The sequence below is a fragment of the Tamandua tetradactyla genome, chromosome 16 (assembly GCF_023851605.1).
Source record: "Tamandua tetradactyla isolate mTamTet1 chromosome 16, mTamTet1.pri, whole genome shotgun sequence".
In the NCBI taxonomy this organism is placed as follows: Eukaryota; Metazoa; Chordata; class Mammalia; order Pilosa; family Myrmecophagidae; genus Tamandua; species Tamandua tetradactyla.
Genome location: NC_135342.1, coordinates 60,123,609 through 60,142,000, shown reverse-complemented (window position 1 = coordinate 60,142,000; position 18,392 = coordinate 60,123,609). Strand labels below are relative to the sequence as shown.

The window sequence follows — 18,392 nt, the reverse complement described above, 5'->3', positions numbered from 1 at the left end:
CGTCCTCCCATCACCTCCCGGCTGCCAGCCAGCTGGGAAGGGATACCGGCGGCCGCTTAAGGTGCGCCTCCATGCCTTCTTCCCGCACCTCCGCGCCTTCTTCCCCACTACCCAGCCCCAGGAGCGGGAAAATCCGATCCTCGCGATTCCAGCGCTGCCCAGCAGGACACAGAACAGGTCAGTGTTGAGCTAATGGCATCCCGCAAATCTCGTCCTCCAGCTTCCATGCGGGGGATTAAAATAAAAACTGCAGGAAACACGTAGAAGAATTAAGAAACATTTCTAATATTTAGCATCAATTAAAAAGGAACATAAAATTAAAAAAACTGTTTTTCGTCATGAGACGGCTTTTTCTGATAAGGACCACCTGGATTAAGCAGAAGCTTCCGGTAAATAAGGACTGCATCCCCGATACAACACATGGCTGTTAGGAGTCCAAACACCTGGAAACAAAGATACAGCATTACTGCCCAACCCTGGTGTCGATTTCCGTCATTCATGGGCTGCTCATGGGGCTCCTCTCCTACCAGGCTACTGAGACTGCTCCCTGTTCTGCCACTTAATCCTAAAATGGGAAGAGACTTTAAAGATAATGTTATTCTCCCCATTTCCAAGTTGTCCCAATACCTGCCTAGAGAGAAAAGGAGAAGATAATTTAAGAGAGCAGAAATAATGCTGAGGTGGCTGTGGGCTCTGAAATACTTGTCTGTCTTATTTTTTGACTTGCTCCTGTAAACTGGATGTATTGTTTTAACCCCTAATGAAGAGATTTAGTTATCAGTCAACATTTCTATGTTCAACTGTTTGGCTTCCCTATCGCCAAACTATACTGGAAAGAGTCAAAATTAACACCGGTTCAAGACTAAACTAGGGGGTCACTAACTATGATAAACACTTTGGAGAACAGGACTAAGAAGATGATTCAGCATGAATCCTCAAAGGCTGGGATGCATCTACTAAACAGAGCTTTAGGAAAATGAAATTGAGGTAAAGGGAACAACTGGAACATACTGGATGGGGGTGGGGTCTCTAGGTACTCTTAGGACTCTTTGTTCTGCTCCCTCTGGCAGCCAGGAAGTCTGGCTTCTTGCTCCAGACAAGGTTCCTGTAACATGGCCCTATTCAATACCTTCTTTCCATCCTGAATCTCAAGTCACAGCCTCCTAGGTTCTGACCACACTAGCTACCTCCTATCAATCCTTTCATGACTGGGGCTCCGCACGTTGCAGGTTCCTCTGCTTGGAACCCTTCTCCCTCTCTCCCCTTTTATTTCTGGATAAATATGATTTCTCTGCCAGAAAGAGGTCATGGCTTCCTCTTGTATGTGCTCTGGTGGTAACAGCTTATTCATAGCTGTTTGCACTTCTGTCTTCTTCATTAGGCTCTTAGCAAATTTAGGACACACATTCTAGCCCAGTACCATCCAAAAAAATGTGTGAGTCCCCAATGTAAGCCACATAATATAAAATTTTCTAGTAGCCACAACTTGAAAAGTCATAAAACCCTGAAATTAGCTTTAATAATATATTTATTTAACCCAATATATCTAAAATATTATCAGCTAAACATATCATTAATATAATAAAGTTATTTATGAGACATATTACATTCTTTTTCTTGGTAGTAAATCTTTGGATCCAGTGTGTATTTTATATTTACAGCTCATCTCAATTCAGACTAGCTACATTTCCAGTGCTTAGTAGCCAATGTAGCTTATGACTACCGTATTAGACCACATAGCTCTGTACTTTATGTCAGAACCTGCAAGAGTGCACTTAAGGAATGGATAAATGAATGCATGAGTACATAAGTACATGAAAGTAAATCCTATGCCTGGTCCCTCTTTTTCCATGGTACAGGGATAAGATTAAGTTTAAAGACAACTGAGAGGATCACTGTTACAGTGCTGCTATCTCGTTTCTAGAATAATCCCAAACCCTCATGAAGTTGCTTAGAGCCTAATAAGGGAGACAGAAAAACCATGGATTCTGATATATGTGGTTGTCTGAGAGTGGCCAATTCTCCTAAGAGGTACTTAGTATGAAAGGACAAGGAAGTAGTGGAGGATTTGTTTAAGAACTTTTTAATTTGGTTCTCCAGATCAGAACCTGGAAAAGCCAAATTAGTTTGAATCTCCTATAAGAAATCTCAGATTATTAGACAGAACTACAACTAAATATGTGACTCTATTTTGGTCTGCCTTCCATAGTGAGTGTGGTTAAATTTATTTGCTTCCCTTCAGAAGGGTTCAAAAGAATCCTTCAGTTATAAGGCTTCCTATCACCATTCCCTTATCATGAGGATATCTTCTATCATATGCCATTTGAAGAAAGATCTGAACAAGAAAGATCTTGGAACAGCCTGTCTCACCTTAACAAGTGGCATGCATCCTTGTGTTGAAAAGGGAGAGCTATGAAACTCATCAATCATGTTTTTCTTTGGCTTGGCCAACAGGTTTCTCAGAGCTAAATTTGTAACTTACTACATCAGCTTCTCTCAGTCTACATTTTCTGATAAGATTATTCTCCTTTACACTTTTATAACTTGGTAGGATCTTTTTATGCATTTGAATTATTTTCATTTTTATTCCACTTGGGTGTTTTCTAAGCAGGCTTAAATCTTTTTTAGAAGAAGGGTACACCGCAAAGGATAGGCTAAGCCTATTTAAAATTAGCCCTAAGAGTCACTCCCAGAGAACCTCTTCTGTTGCTCAGATGTGGCCTATCTCTCAACCAACATGGCAAGCAAACTCACTGCCTGTCCCCTCTCTATGTGGGATATGACTCCCACAGGTGTAAACCTCTATGGCAACGTGGGACAGAAATCCTAGAATAAGCTGGGACTCAGCATCAAGGGATTGAGAAAACCTTCTCAACCAAAAGGGGAAAGAGAGAAATGAGACAAAATAAAGTGTGAGTGGCTGAGAGATTTCAAATAGAGTCGAGAGGTTATCCTGGAGGTTATTCTTATGCATATATAGATATCCCTTTTTTAGTTTAAGGTATATTAGAGAGACTAGAGGGAAGTGCCTGAAACTGTAGAACTGTATTCCAGTAGCCATGTTTCTTTAAGACGATTGTATAATGATATAGCTTTCACAAAGTGACTGTGTGACTGTGAAAACCTTGTTCTGATGCTCCTTTTATCTACGGTATGGACAGATGAATAAAAAATATGGATTAAAAATAAATAAGTAATGGGGGAACAAATGTTAAAATAATCGGGTAGAGGAAAATACTAGTGGGCAATGAGAGGGAAGGGTAAGGGGTATGGTATGTATGAGTTTTTTCTTTTTTCTTTTTATTTCTTTTCTGGAGTGATGCCAAATGTTCTGAGAAATGATCATGGTGATGAATATACAATTATGTGATGATATTGTGAGCCACTGATTGCACACCAAGTATGGAATGTTCATATGCTAAGAATGTTTGTGTTTGCATGTTGTTTGGTTCTATCAATAAAAAAAAAGAAGCAGGGTACAAACAAATAGAATCCACAAGATCCTTGTGTCTGAAGGGTATTTATGCTCTTTCAATATATTTTTTGGGGGCTAATGATTCTTCCTCAGCTTTTGGGATGTGAACTGGTGAACAACAGAGCCCTACAAACCCATACGAAATATGTAGAGACTTTTTTTATTTGGCCAACACCAGTTTTAGTGTGAAATCATATTCCTTCTAATTAATCAGGGCATACATTTACAAAAAAAAAAAAAAGAGTATTCATTAAGTCACTAACCATTGTATACTGGCCTAGGAGCCCCAAGGAAGAAGACTTTATGGTTTTCTGTCCTGTATCTATTTTTCAAATGAATTTGAATTCTGATCAAACAGGGGGAGGGAAACTAGAAAGGCTTCCACTTACCCCTCCAATGACTGTTAAGGTTGTAGTTTCTGGTAGAATTGCCAAGACAGATATGATTATCATGAATACTGCTGCTACAAATGAGTTGATAACATCCTGAAAATACAGAATAGTCAGATTTACATGGAGAGAACCAAGCATTGCTAACAATATGAAACAAAACAAAACCAGCTCTCTTAGGATTTATTTTGAAAGTTCCATTTCATTTAACACATTCATTTATCATTCAGGAAGCCCAACTGCCTTGGAATTTGACACCTGTATTATTTTTGGTCTGCAGTGACACCTAGTGGTTCTCTTTGCCTATAATACGCCAATCATCTATTCAATAAGCTTATTTCTTTTTTGACTTAACATAAATGTAGCTAGAGGGAGGACTCATCTGGTTAGGAAAGTGGATTATGTATTAGAAAGTTTAAGGTGGAATGGGTACACTAGGAAGCCAGGATGCTCATTTTCAGTAGTAAAAGAAAATGTGTAGTAGTCTATATATAAATCAAACAACTTCTTGCACAAAAAATGCAATTGCTAAAACTTAAAGCAGTACACTTAAAAAAGTGGTGATTTTCAGGAAAAAAAAATCCCCATTCAGCTGTTGGGCAACACCTCCCCAAATGCAATGACTGGCTAATTATGTTATTTTTGATGAGAGCTTGTTCATTTTCCATAGCATTTTCATTCTGAACTGTGGCTTTAAGAGGTGCGATTTACATTTTGAATGAGTGCAAATGTGAGAAAGGTCTTCATTCTGGAATGGCTTATGCATGTTTGTAGGTAGGTAGAAACTATTAATACAGAAATATCAAGCTTCAAATTCTAGTGACTTAGAAATGTGATTAAAAGAAAGTAGGAAGAGGTTTAATGGTGCAGGACAAGTTGAGATACACTTAGGAAGAAAAAGTCCTCATCTGCAGGAGATACCGAGACTACATTGACTACTCTTTGTGATGGGTACTTTTCTCTGTTTCAAAGCAACAGATAACATCCCTATCCCAGATAGGCATCCCTGTTTCTTGTGAGCAATCCGGACAAGTGTATATGAATGACTTTGGATGGAAGTGGTAGTCTAAGGATACAGAGAACCACAGGAAAAAATGGTACATCTGCCTCAGAACATCAATGACTGTTAATACTCATTTAAATGTAGTTTTTATACTAAAAACCAAACATTGATATATACCACAGAGTAGAATGTAAACATAATGACAAAAATGGAGATTTCACAGGAACTTTGATCTAGCAACTAGATATCCACCTCTAAGCCCCAGGTAGACTCACTTTGTGTCTCGGCCATTTGGGCACTTGAGAGAAAAGTCAGAAAAGGCCTGACCTACAGACTGTGTCAGTGTCAGTAACTTTGGGGCAACCATTCAAATAGAAAATCTGAGTGCAGTTGTCAAAGCACTCCTTTTATCAGCAAAGACAGTGGCCATCAGACAGAAGTACTTTCAAGTTGCCTTTTCCCCATCTACATACCACTTAGAATTTTCAGGCTTTTTTGTACCCTGCACTCTATAGTAAAAGGAGAGCCCAAGTCAACTTCTCCAGCTGTGCTCTTGCTCATTCTCATTGGCCACACTGTAGGGACTTCACTCTGTTCATTACCCTTCTTTCTCCCTGACCATTTCCCTCAACTCAGTGGTGGCTCCTCTAGTTAGGCTCTGTGTCTCTCCTTTCCTGTTCAGTCTTCAACTATCCACAGCCTTCCTGTTGTCTGCCCACTCTGGGCAAATCCCTCTGGTAAAGGTCACCAGGGCATCTCTATTAATATAATCAGTGAACAGTTTTTTCAGGGCTTATCCTTCTTTTTCTACATGTGACATTATTCATCAATCCCTTCTTGAAATGCTCTCCTCTCACACTGATCTCCCTTGGGCCCTTTCCTGCCTATGGCCACTCTTCATTCTTGCTCTCTATGTTGGTGTTTTTAAATTTTATCTTCAGCTCTCTCTACACTCTCAAGCCATTTAGGCCAGACCTGGAGCTCAATTACCATCACAAGATAATGTCTCTCAAAGTTGCAAGCTTCTCTCTCTGCTGAGCTTCATATCTGTTCTGAACATTTCCATCTGACTATCCTATAAGCAATTAAAACTAGTATTTCCTGAACGGAATTCATCACATGCCCCCTCACCACATCCTTCCTTAAGTCTATTCTTTCCCCTATACTTCCTTAGTATCCTCTCAAGATACTTATTAATTCTTCCTAATTATCCAGTACTATTAGTGCAACTTTATTAATACTGTGCTCCTCTATAGCTACAGTTATAACTTAGTTCAGGCCTTCATTGTTTTTATGCCTGGATTATGGGAACAGACATTTAAGTGGTTTCCCCACCTCTAGTTTTGCCTCTCTTCAAGCCATTATTGACACTGCACCAGTGATCTTCTAAAATGTGTCATCATTCTCCTACTTAAAAACCTCCCAAAGCTTCCAACAGCCTTTGGCTAAAGCATACAAAATCTTACTCACTCTGAACATCAACTGCCTCTCCCAAGCCTCCATTCTTGCCCCCTCCCTTCTTTACAGCCATTCAGAACTACCTGCAGGTCAAGGGTCATGCTTTCTTCCCTCACACCCCTACACATACTGCTCCCTCTATAGGGAAAGCCCTTTTCTTCCCATATTGTTCTGTTGCTACTTCTCATTTCTCAGCCCTCAGGTATCATTTTCTTCAGGAAGCCTACTGTGATTTGGTCCCTTTCCTTAGCTGGGTGCTCCCACAGCATTCTGGATAATAGATCTAACAGAGCACCTATGACACTGAATCGCCCTTGTCTATCTTGCTGCCGCACTACATAGAAAGTTTCTCCGATGCAAATTTGTATTATCAAAGAATCTATTATATAATCTGCGATTAGCAGATACAACATTTGTTGAACAAATGATTTCATTAGGTTAGGAGCAGAGAGAAATTTGGGTTTCATAATGGAGTAATAACTTAACCTTATAGTGCCATTTCTGAAAGATTACATATCAGCAAAAGTTTGATCTTCAGAGATTTGGAGATTACTCTTTTCAGTATACTACATACAGGATACTTCCTTTCTCGGGGTATTCTGTTAAACCTAAGGGCTCCAAGTTTATTACTGAGGCATATAAGAAGCTCCAGCAAATTATTACAATCTGGACAAAAAACAGGCTAAAATGTGTTAGTTCTATTAACCTGGAGAAGCAGAGTGTGAAGGAAAATTATACTATTTTTTTAAATTCAAGATCGAGAGGATGTGGACTAGCTGTTCATCATCTTCTTGAAGAAATCCTTGAAGTAATTTAATTTAGCCTTTCTGCACTAAATAATGTCAAATACTCTGGGAGCCTACTGAGAAAAGCTTTTTAATCTCTTCTCCTAGACCTCCCTCAAGGAAGGGCCAATTTCAAAGTATAGATCGAGTAGGAGTCATGAAGATTCTTCTATATTTCCTAGTTTTCCCCATTTGGTGTTTTCTCAGCTTGTGGTTAGTCTGAAATGTTCCTTATTAGCCTCCAAAGGTGGTTTCAGAAAACACCGCTTTGAGGCATGCATGTGGTTTGAAAACAGCTCTAAAGCTGTGCCTCCTTAATAGGAGTTATCAGCTTGGATAGCTGGTACTTTGGAATCCAAGAGGATGGGACAAGTGTGGTAGAGGGAGGAACCTATGGATGCAGGATACAGGATGCTAGGGATGAAACTTGAAGGAGGAGATGTGAAGACATTCAGTCTTACCTAGAACAAGCTTATACTCCAGGATGAAGGGTCACACACACCTTCACTACCTTCAACTTGCCTTTCTTAGCAGTTTTCAGAACCATCTGGGCACTGCTGAGAAGTTATTCTTGATTTTATTATGAGTATGGGAGGTTGAAGGCTATCCACTACTAAATAGCCTTCTACATGACAAGTTAAAAGCATTTAGCATTAATGATTACAGACATTTTCAAGTAAAAAAATGTGCTTTATTCAGCACCCCCCGGCCCCCAAATTAACTTGGTTTTCCATTTAGTGATCAGGGATGTGGAAGCATAGATACTGGTGTACCTGCCTCCATTTCTATCCCTCAATTTTGAGACCATATCAACATGCATTTAAAAAGGAAGTTAAAGGTTGAGAATGCACTGTAATTTTTATTAACACAGTCCTAAAATTAAATTTCTTTAGAAGATCTGTATTTAAGCGAATTCTCCTAATAGCAGAGTCAGCCCATGCCTACCGGTAGATGGAGCTCAGAGGGGAATTTATGCTTTACGACTGCTCTGGTTTCCTGAAAACCCAAAAACTATACTACAAAGAACACATTAGCAGTCAGGTAGAGTTCTTCCTTCCTGAGCCTATTAGATATCACCTTAAAGGCTTAAGAGAACTAAAGAACTGCGTTTATCAAAATGTCTCACAATCGTAGATAAACGTGGATAAATTTTACTATGAAACTGAACACTTACAAGCAAAGGCCAAAATAAACATTTCATTAATCGATCAAGTCTGAATAAATACAAAATTATGAAAAAGAAAATAACGGTGACTTCAAATCCAGCAACAACTATATATGGTTCAGGGGCCTGTGCAACGATAAAAAAGATCAAAGACGTCACAGTTAGCACCTAGAAGAAAAAGACACATAATTTATTTAATTATTACTGGAAATAATTTAAAGTGGTAAAACGCACTCATATAAGGCATGGCTACTTACTTATTTACCATTGGCGATTCTCCTCTACTTCTCTTTTGGCTCCCATGTCACCTTTTCTAGTTCTTACATTTCTGCAATAGTTCTCATTTGATGGGCTCCCTTCTCTCTTTTTACCCATACCTTTAAAATGCTGGCATTCCTCTGGGTTCTGTCCATAAGCTATTCAGTGAATCTTGGGTCTGTATCCCAAACCTATCCTCCAAACTTCACACAGAAATAGCCATTTAGAATCTCCATCTAGGTAATCTATGGGAACCTCAAATTCATTATGTCCAAAACTGAACTCACCTTGCCCCTTCCTTCTGTATTCACTACCTCGGTTGGTAATACCACTATTTTATCACCCACGTTAGAAACCTAAGATTACTCCTCCTACTCACTCCCCTCACAAGTAATCAATCAAGTCCTGCTAAGTTAATGCCTAATTTAGGAATCTACTCTCTCCTCTTCACCCCTACAACCACTGTTCTTCAGCATTTTTCCTTGAATCTCTGTGACATAGCTACTTTGGTAAAATTTATAAAATGCATATTTGTTTATATATTTCTCCATCTATTTAAAATCCTTCAGTGACACCTCATGGTCTTTAAAATAGAGCCCACCTCTCACCATGATATTCAAGGTCTTTGTTATCCAGCCCCTGCTTACTTCTTTAACAGAGTTGCCTTACAGTTTAGCTACATTCTAATCCCAATGTTCAATTCTTTCTGCATTTGGCTTCCAGGACTTCAGTCTTGGTTTCTCCTACCTCCCCAATTGCTCCCTCTTAGTCATCTTTTCTGGTTCCTCCTCTTCTTCCCAACCTCTCAATGACGAAGTGTTCCAGGGTCTCTCCCCCGCTCTATCAACACTCCTGACAATTTCATTCAGTCTTGCGGTTTTAAATATTTCTATTTCCCAAGCCTATCTCTTTCCCAAAATTTAGTTTTGTAAATGCGACTAGTCTATTCAATATTGCCTCCTGGAGGTCTATTAGACATCCCTAATTTGATACTGAAACCATCAAAAATTGAACTTCTGATCATTCTCCCACATTTGCTTCATCCACAGCCTTTCTGATTTCAGTGATGGAAACTCCATACTTCCAGGTGCTTAGGCCAAAAAGGTTGGAGTCATCTTCGACTCTTCTCTTCAGATCACACCCCACATTTAGTCCATCAGCAAATCTTGTTGGTACTACTTTCAAAATAATCCCAAATGTGCCCGCTTCTTATAACCTACCTGCTACCTACCATCCTCTCTTACCCAGATTAATGTGATAACTCTAACTGGTCTCCTTGATTTTACCCTTGCTTCTGCAGCAATCTTTCTCTGCCTCTCCACCAATCTATTCTCAATCTAACAGCTGATGTACTTAAAAAGAATGTCAGAAATATATTCATTTACTCAAAACCTCCATCTCCCACTGTGTCCCCCTCACTCACTCCATGCATCCTTGTTTTTTCTTGTACCCTTTAGGCACTTCTTGGTATTGGGCCTTTGCACTGGAATCTGCTCTGCCTTAAACACTTTCCCTCCAGATATTTTCATAGCTAATTCCCTTGTCTCCCTTAAGTCTTTGCTATCATCCCGATGAGACTTAACCTGATCAATCTATTTATATTGCAAACTGAAACCATCCCCTTCAGTTCCCTATTCTTAAACTCTCTTACCTGGCTTTACTTTTTTCTTGTTTAGTAGCACTTACCACCTTACAGAATACTACATTACTGTATTATTTATTTATTATGTTTGGTTGTTTTCCCTGACCTCCCAACACAATATGTAAACTCCAAGAGGGCGGGGATCTTTGTTTTGTTCACTGGTACCTCCTCTCCCAAGAGTCTGAAGCAGTGTTTATCAAATGGCAGGCATTCAATAAATATTTACTGACTGAGCAAAATGAGGCAATACTCAACTGCTTATAGTTTGCTGCATAAACCGACCTGTTTTTTTTTTTTGCCTCCTTGCCTTTGCTCAGGTGGCTCCCTTATAAATCCTACCCAAGGTTCCTTAGGTGTCTCCTGACACCTCTTTTTATCCCATCCTGGGACAGAAATCTCACTTTGCCTTGTCTCCAACTTTATGTATCACATAAATAGCTATCCGCTCATGTGTCCCTAATCACATACTCTTGTGGTGGGAAGACTTTTATATGCAATTTGTTTTACCCATTCACCTGAAATTTGAATCTCATTTACATCTTCTTCAGGTGTTCATCTATGCTTGAGTACCTTTGCTATCTGGAAATGGACTGCCTTCCCAAGTGGTCATTTAATTTTGGGACATTTCCCAATATAAATATCATTCTCAATTAAGTTGGAAATCTGTTTCCTTGTAAGTTTTGACTATTTCCACCCCCTTCTCTACATGTCAATCCTTTAAAGTTTATTTTTTCTTTTCCCCAAAGGCCAGTGATAACTTCCTTTTCTTTAACCAGGTCACCTTCCTCCAAATGATGATTTATTTTTTTCCAACCCTCTTTAGAGATCATGCTCCGAACTGGCTGCAATGATCCTGGGATGGTCAGTTCCATCGTTATCCTTCCTCTGGACTGTATCAGCCTTGAGCACGGGCACGTCAAACCTCTGGCTACCAGTAACCACAGTGTCCACTGAAACCCACATTACTTCCTTTCTTTTAAATCTCGGTGGTTTCTGAGTGGTGCGAATGCATCCCCCTCACTTGATAACCTGGGTACCCAATCGGGGGGTCCAAGTGTAGGTCATTCATGCAAATCTGCCGATTTTGACTTTTGCGTGAATCATAAACCATCTGAGGAAGAGGACGGGGCCTTATTTCTTTCCTTTCCCCAGAGTGCACAGCAAAATGCCTTGACTCAGGGGAGGGCTTGAAAGAAACAAAGTTGCAAAAGAAAACAGAACATCGGACTTCATACCTGACAGCCGGATCTCATCACCTTGGGGACGCTTGGGTACCGCTCCCCCCCCTACCCCCGCCCTGGCCCTCACCAGCCGCAGCAACTTCACGTGGCCTTTCACGGTGAGGCAGAAGGGTTGATACTTATCCTTCGACCGGCGTTGGGAGACGCTCGAACGCTGGGTCCCCGCACGCATCTCGCCGACAGGCCCAGCAGCACCACACCCCCTCGGCCTTTCTCCTCCGGTCACTGCTCCGCGGGATCTCGCGCGGCGTCTGTAACCGCCGTGTCATCCGCACGCAGCAGCTCGCAGCAGCTCCAGGCTTCCCGCCCGGGCGCGCGCGCATGCGCACGTCGCCGCCGCCCGTCCCCGCCTGTGCGCATGCGTCCCACCCGAGCCGCCCGCTGTCGGCTCTTGCTTTTCCTTCTTCCGCGCGGATCAGAGTATCTGGAGGAGGGCTTCTTTCAACTTCCTTCTGTTAGTGCCGCTTTGCCCTGGCTGGCAGTGATGACTTTAGTTCACCCGGTGAGCTTTCCTGTCAGGACGCGCTCCCTCGGGGGCCGGGCAGGAATGGCTGCCTCCCCCAAACTTGGGCTTTTCAAATGCCACAGCCTCAGAGGGGATTTCCCTTGGCTATCCTGTCACTCTGTCCTCATAAGCAGGGACCTGTTTGTCTCTGTCCCTCCCTGCATGGTCCCCAGGGTCTGGCACATAGTAGGTGTGGGATATATATAGCCTGAATTAATGGCCTGGGTTCAGACCCTATTCCTGCTTCCAGAGCCTCACAGTCTGGGTTTGTGACCCAGTTAGTTCTGCCCATTGGGCCCCAGCGCCTTTGTCCTCCCCAGTCTTCCCTGCCACATTCCGCTCATCTTTTGGACACTCGGAGGCAGAGTTATTTCTGTCTCCCACTGGTACTTATTCTTTTTACTTTTTTTTTTTTTTTTTTTTGCATGGGCTGGCACAGGGATACTTATTTTATTACTCATTTGCCCATACACTGGATAAAGGGAGTGTCAGTCACAAGGTTTTCACAATAACATCTTTCTTTAATAGATAAAGCTATATAGTTATGCAACCATCATCACGAATCCAGTCTACTGGACCATAGTTCAACAGTTTCAGGTATTTCCCTCTAGCTATTCTAATATATTAGAAACTAAAATGCAGTATCTATATAATGCACAAGAATAACCTCCAGAATGACCTCTAGCCTCTATTTGAAATCTCTCAGCCACTGAAATTTTTTCTTTAATTTTCTTCCCTCTTTTGGTCAAGAAGTCTTTCTCAATCCCACTATGCCAGGGCCAGGCTCATCCCTGGGAGTCATGGCCCATGTTGCCAGGGAGACTTAAACCCCTGAAAGTCTTGTCCCACATAGAGGGGAGGGTAGTGAATTTATTTGCAGAGTTGGCTGAGAGAGAGAGAGAGAGAGAGAGGCCATATCTGAACAGCAAAAGAGGTTCTATGGGGATGACTCTCACACATAACTTACTCTTTCTTAGAATTGCCTGAGGCTCTTCAGATTCTTGCAGACTGCAGTTTAATTCATGTTTTTCATAAGTGCTCCTGGGAAGTCATAGATCCATCATCATGGGACGCTTCTTTTTCAGGGATGTGAAGTATGTGTCAGCTCTGATTTAATTTCTGTCTTGAATAATTTGGTCATTGCCTAGTCCATTTAGACCTCTTTGGATCCTGCCCATCTTAGCTTCAGTCCATTTCATTTCATTCAAGTCTGATCAGCAGGAACCTCCAACAACTTCATCCCAAGACACAAAAATGTTGAACTTAATCCTGAATTTTACTTATGGAGGGCACAATTAATCTGTGCTAGGTCTGTGGCAGATATGCAGGAAGCGTAAGATAGGGTTGCAGTTTTCCAGTAATAAATCTAGAGACTAAGTGAACTCTCTTGCAAATGAGTTTCTTCTCTTTGCCCTAGAGAAGGCCCCTCACATCTTGCTTTCTTGAGAGAGGTGAGAATCCTCTCCACACACAGTGGGCTTGTTTACCCCACACCTCCAGGCTGAATATTTGTTACTGATTATGGATTGGGTTTTCGGGCTTTCTCCCCAGTCCACATTTGTCTGTCCAGGTGGCATATTGGTTGTACCTTCCTGAGAGACCATGTACGTTTAGAGTCCAGACCCTGGAAATGTTGAAATCCAGGGGAGAGCACATGGATTGCAAAGTGAAACAAATGGGCTCGAACTCCGGATCCATCAGTTAATGAACGTTTCTTATCATTTTGAGTTAATTCCCCTAGTGTCCTCTCAATGGATGCTTCATATCATTTTGAGCAAGTTACTTAATTCTCCTAGTGTTCTCTCAGAGAATGGGAATGAATTGAATGACACCGTGAGTGTGTGCGAGGTGCCTGGATAGTTTAGGCGCTCAATTAGGTAACTTCTAATAATTAATCAAGTCGGGAATTCCTTCTGCTAGCGTCCCAGGGACTAGAAGATTTTCTGGCTGCAAACGGGCAGCCCTATGACTTGAACTACTTTCCCTAGCGGTGAGCAGATGAAATGCGGCCGAGTCTCTTTAAGACCTGCAGAGGCCGGTCCTTCCGACTCGCGCAGGAAGGAAACCCCGGGCCCGCCGGGGCCGCCGGAGCCGCCTGCCCGGGCATGCTGCTGCAGCCGCTGCGGGGCTGGGTCGCCCGGGCGCTGCGACGCGCGGGGTCGGGGCCCCGGAACCCTGGGAGCTCCGGGCCGCGGGGAACGCAGCGCCGGGCCTGGCCTCCGGGTAACGCGTTTCTCTGCTTCCCTTCGCTTGCGTTCCGGATTCGCCGCCCAGCGCCTTTGCAGGCGCTGGCCTTCTTCCCACATCCCGCCTCTCGGCTGGAGGGAAACCGACACCTCCTCCCAGGCGCGGGGATTTCGTAATCGTCCTCCGCACAGAGCGCGGGGCGGCCTCTGGAACGTATCCCGGAGCGTATCCCTTGTTGTGGGCTGGAGAGAGGGGGTGTAAGAGGGCCTCTGAAGAGCAGAAGGATCCCCTTCCCCACGGGCAGGGGGTGCTGCGAACCTCCCAGCCCAGATTCCAGTCCCCGACCCTCTTCCTGGTCTTTCGGTCCGGCGGAGATGGGGGTTGGGAGCCGCATTTAACCAGCCCCGTGCTGTTGCTGGTGCAGGGGGGAGGTGGTGCCTTAGAGTCCGGGCGCCCTCCTGCCCCCGCTTCAGAAGTGGCGTTCAAGAGGCCATCTGTGGGCTGTTTGGGCAGCTGTGCCAGCCCTGGGCCTGGAGGCAGAAACCCATGTCCGCTGCCGGCTCGTACTCGTGTGCCACGAGTGGACATGCATCTGTGAGGATCATTAATGTAATATACGTGGGAAATGGAAAGTATGATATGCGAAGTGAAAGAAGCTGAGTACTGTTGGGGCCAGACAGGCAGCAGGACCCCAGGCCTCAGTGGGCAGTGTCCCCCACAGGTGCACACGGGCGTCTATGCCCTCCTCCATCCATGGAGGCCCCCACCTGTCACTGGAAAACAGTTTTAGGCCAGGGGGGCAAGCATAAAAATTACTGTTATTGTAAAGAAGAGAGGGTTGTTTAAAACAAAGTTCGAAAATTGATTTCCTTTCTTTTGTAGATAAAGATAATGAAAAGGAGAAAAAATCAGTGGTAAGTTCCTCTTTTATGTATGTTCTGATGTAGGATAATATTTCTTTTCTTTTTTTTTTTTTGGAGGAGGGGAGTGAAGGAATATGTGCATGTGGGGGGAAAAAAATGAAGTACAAGGGGATCTGCAGGGATAAGGAAGTCTGTTGCCACCCCTGGGCTTCATACTCCCTCCCCAGAGGCCACCTGTTATGTTTCTTGGATGTCTTTTGGGAGTCTACACAGATAGGAGCATATGTGTACTCAGATCCTTCAGTAGATCTGGACTGTAAAGCTTGATGAATGATTACAAAAGGATTTGAAAAATGCTTGTCCTGTGTGGGGAAGGTTGGTTTTACCTGGGGTTGGGGGTTAGCACTTTGGATTAGAGGGAAGGACTGCTGACAACCCCCATCCCCACCCTGGGCCTCAGGCTTAGGCTGGTAGGTGGGTGGAGGATCAGGAAGAATCCATGAGGGTCCCTAGATGTGGGATCAGTCAGCACAGTGACTTTGAGATGCCAAATGAGTGGGCTGTGGGTGGTGTGCGGTTAAGATCGGGAGGTCAGGTGGGACATGTCCGCAGGGATGTTGGAGGCATTAGCTGGCTGGGGTAGGGGGCACTGTCAGTCCACGGGCTCAGTTTCCTTACAGGAGCTGGAGGTTGGTAGCTCCTGTGGCTGGGAGCGACAGGTAAATGGTGGCTGGGATTTGCAGAGGGTGGAAGGGGATTGCAGGGCTTCTGGGGAACTCAGGGTGATGGAGAAGGCCAGGCAAGGAGTGAAGTCACATGGGGAAGTGGGATTGAAATGCTTGAGATTTACGGGCATTTGTTGAAAATAGAATGGAGGCAGGGAAAGGCAGTAGACATCACAGAAGGGTAAGGGAACGCTAAGTAGACCCGGATGGGTATGGATGTACTGTTGTATTATTAATTAGTGTGCCAGCATTGAGGAGAGTCAGGCCTGTTCTCAGTGGTTTCTGGGAAGGGGGGTCTGACATACTCCTAGGCACAGGTAGGTAGGAAGTGGAGTGATGTATCCAGTAGGAAGTGGTTCAGGCTAGGGCTTTTCTTAACTATATCCATTCTTAATTATATCTTGTTTTTAAGGAGCCTGTAATCTGTTGGGAAAGGTGACAGTAAGTAGGACAATGGAGTCTGAGGACTGTGAGAACATGTAGGGGAAAGGGCCCGAAGAGGGAGATAGTGTCTGTGTGGGATGGATTCCAGAGATCCTTACCTGAGGGGCACCTTGAGGACTCCTGAGAGATGGGCAGATGGAGGAGGGAGTGAGGTAGGAATGTTGGAAGCAGAAGGAACTGCAAGCCTGGGGGTGGGGGCCAGTCCCCAGAGAGGCAGCTGGGGAGGGTCTGAGGGTGAGCGACCTTACACAGCAGAGATGGTGGTGGACCATGAGGGAGGAGTGGGCCTGGCTGGGTCAGGTTAGAGACTGTTCTGCTTTTCCATTATATCTACTAGTAAAAAATTGGGTGCATTGCACAATTTTACAATATATTAAAAAATTGACCACTGTGAAAGATAGAAAAAAAAATAGATACACATATATAAAGTGTGTTCCAAATGAAAATAATAAACTATCCTTGGGTAAAAGGCAGGAAAGAAATATGACAAACTGTTAATAATGTAGAGATTCTGGATTAGGAAAAGTTATGGGAATGTTGACAATGGGTCTATATGAGAGAAAGTGGGTGGGTTTGGGGGTGGAGTTGAGATGAGAGTAGGGGCCTGGAGAGTCTTTAGTTCACTGAATATTAAATGTAAGTGAACAGAATTCCTTTAAAAAACAGCTTTATTGTGGTATAATTGATAAATTGTATAAAACTATAAAGTTCATCCATTTTAATTGTGTAATTCAGTGATTTTTAGGAAATTTACAGAATTGTACATCACCACAATCAAATTTTAAAACATTTCCATCACTCTGTATAAAGAAACCCTGTACCCATTTGCAGCCACTCCCTTAGCCCCAGGCAAACGCTAATCTATTTCCTTATCTTTACAGATTTGCCTTTTCTGGACATTTCTTACAAAGAAATATATAACAGGTGGTCTTTTGTGATTCTCTTCTTTCACTGAGCAGCCTAATATTTTTGAGACTCATCTACGTTGTGTCTTATGTACTTTTTATTGCAGAATAATATTCCATTGTATGGACATGCCACACTTTATCTATTCACCAGTTGTGGACATTTGGGCAAGTTTCCTTGTTATTCCCTATTTCTCAGTCTCTTTAATAGAATCATATCTATTTTGACTAGTCTGCTGGGAATTTTGGAGTCCTGTCCCGTTGGCTGCTAGAAGGCTTGGTTCTGAGTAAACGGCTAAATGAAAATTTTCTCTGGGATTGAGCGATTTTTATTTTCCTCTTTTCTTTTTTTTTTTTTGGTGCGTGGTCTGGGAATTGAACCCCGCTCTCCTGCATGGAAGGTGGGCATTCTAACCACTAAACTACCAGTGCACCCCATTTTCTTCTTTTAGTTCTCTGTATTTCCTGCAATGGGAAAGTTTAATTTCTATTTTCAATAAAGATTAAATGCCACTTAAAAATAAGGGTATCTGGTTCACCACAGTGTTAGCTACAATCCCAGGAAACTGGAAACAAGCCCCAATAGCTCAGGGAAGTGGCGGTAAATTTTGGCACAGCCACTGATTGCTGGATCCCAGCTGGTTGTGGGCTCCACAGCATGCGAACATCCTCTTTTCTTATAATTGCCTGTTCCTTTCCTATGGGGTGCTGAACACACATTAGACACCCCGAGTACATAATAGACCTTCAACGAACAGTTGACTCTCAAAGATGAGAAATGTGTAAATTATATTTGCATGAAATATGCTAAAAAGTAATGCTTATTCTCAGTGATGGGATTATGGGCAATATATTCACCTTATCATTTTCTCTATTTTCTTCAATAAGCATGCACTCTGGTAATATTTTTTAAAAGAACATTTTAAGTCCTTGCAATGAATAGGAAAGAGTGTCTGTAAAATGTCTAGATTGAGCTCTTTTTAAATATCTAGGAAGAGGAAAAAGTTGTTCCTTTGAAGAACGACAAAAAACGATATCCATTAGCACCCTATGGGGTATCTCTGTACCCTTTCATGCCTCCCTTGGGTTCATTTTGTAATTGGGGGTTCTAAAGGAGAGCGCAGGCAGGGACCCGAGCCTGTTTGTCAGGCTCTGTGGGATACCAAGTAGGATCAGGTGGGAGCAGGCCTTCACACAGACTGACATGGGTTGGGCGACGTGAGGCGAGACCAGCTCACTGTGACCCAGTGTCTTAGCTAGTGTTTTACTCTAGTGTGATTGAGACTCCTTGTGGGAGTTATGAGAAAGAAAATGCCAGGTCTGGGTGTGAATTCCAGCTCTGTCCTC

General features: G+C 42.9%; 2 protein-coding genes across 7 annotated transcripts in view; one reads left to right on the top strand and one right to left on the bottom strand.

Annotated features, from left to right (window-relative positions):
- Positions 1 to 20: 20 nt before the first annotated feature.
- Positions 21 to 18,392, top strand: part of TK2 (thymidine kinase 2) — a 42,244-nt gene continuing 23,872 nt past the window's right edge. Inside the window, exons 1-2 of one of the 4 annotated variants that reach the window (XM_077132634.1) lie at positions 21 to 177; positions 14,991 to 15,022. In XM_077132634.1, coding sequence (XP_076988749.1) covers positions 72 to 177; positions 14,991 to 15,022 — 138 coding nt within the window. In that variant the 5' untranslated portion in view covers positions 21 to 71. Of the gene's footprint in view, positions 178 to 11,815; positions 11,919 to 13,957; positions 14,145 to 14,990; positions 15,023 to 18,392 lie in introns of those variants that run through there. The other 3 variants (XM_077132635.1, XM_077132633.1, XM_077132632.1) reach the window with 3 other exon arrangements.
- On the bottom strand, positions 264 to 11,721 carry CKLF (chemokine like factor). 3 transcript variants are annotated; one of them, XM_077132637.1, is made up of 4 exons: positions 11,484 to 11,721; positions 8,285 to 8,443; positions 3,865 to 3,960; positions 264 to 443 (listed from the first exon to the last, which is right to left on the bottom strand). In XM_077132637.1, the coding sequence occupies exons 1-4, from the start codon at positions 11,586 to 11,588 to the stop codon at positions 318 to 320; spliced, it is 486 nt and encodes a 161-aa protein (XP_076988752.1). In that variant the 5' UTR covers positions 11,589 to 11,721; the 3' UTR covers positions 264 to 317. The 3 variants fall into 3 exon arrangements, with proteins under 3 accessions (XP_076988752.1, XP_076988753.1, XP_076988754.1); XM_077132638.1 differs by having other exon boundaries at positions 8,285 to 8,401; XM_077132639.1 differs by lacking the exon at positions 8,285 to 8,443.

What these genes read in the sequence shown, in the direction of transcription:
- CKLF (XM_077132637.1), bottom strand. Translation starts at nt 11,588, where the DNA reads ATGCGTGCGGGGACCCAGCGTTCGAGCGTCTCCCAACGCCGGTCGAAG. An exon ending in GTTTATTTTGGCCTTTGCTT is followed by an intron (nt 3,961 to 8,284) that starts GTAAGTGTTCAG and finishes CTGTATTTTCAG; the next exon opens with GATGTTATCAACTCATTTGT. An exon ending in CCTTAACAGTCATTGGAGGG is followed by an intron (nt 444 to 3,864) that starts GTAAGTGGAAGC and finishes CTTTGTTTCCAG; the next exon opens with GTGTTTGGACTCCTAACAGC.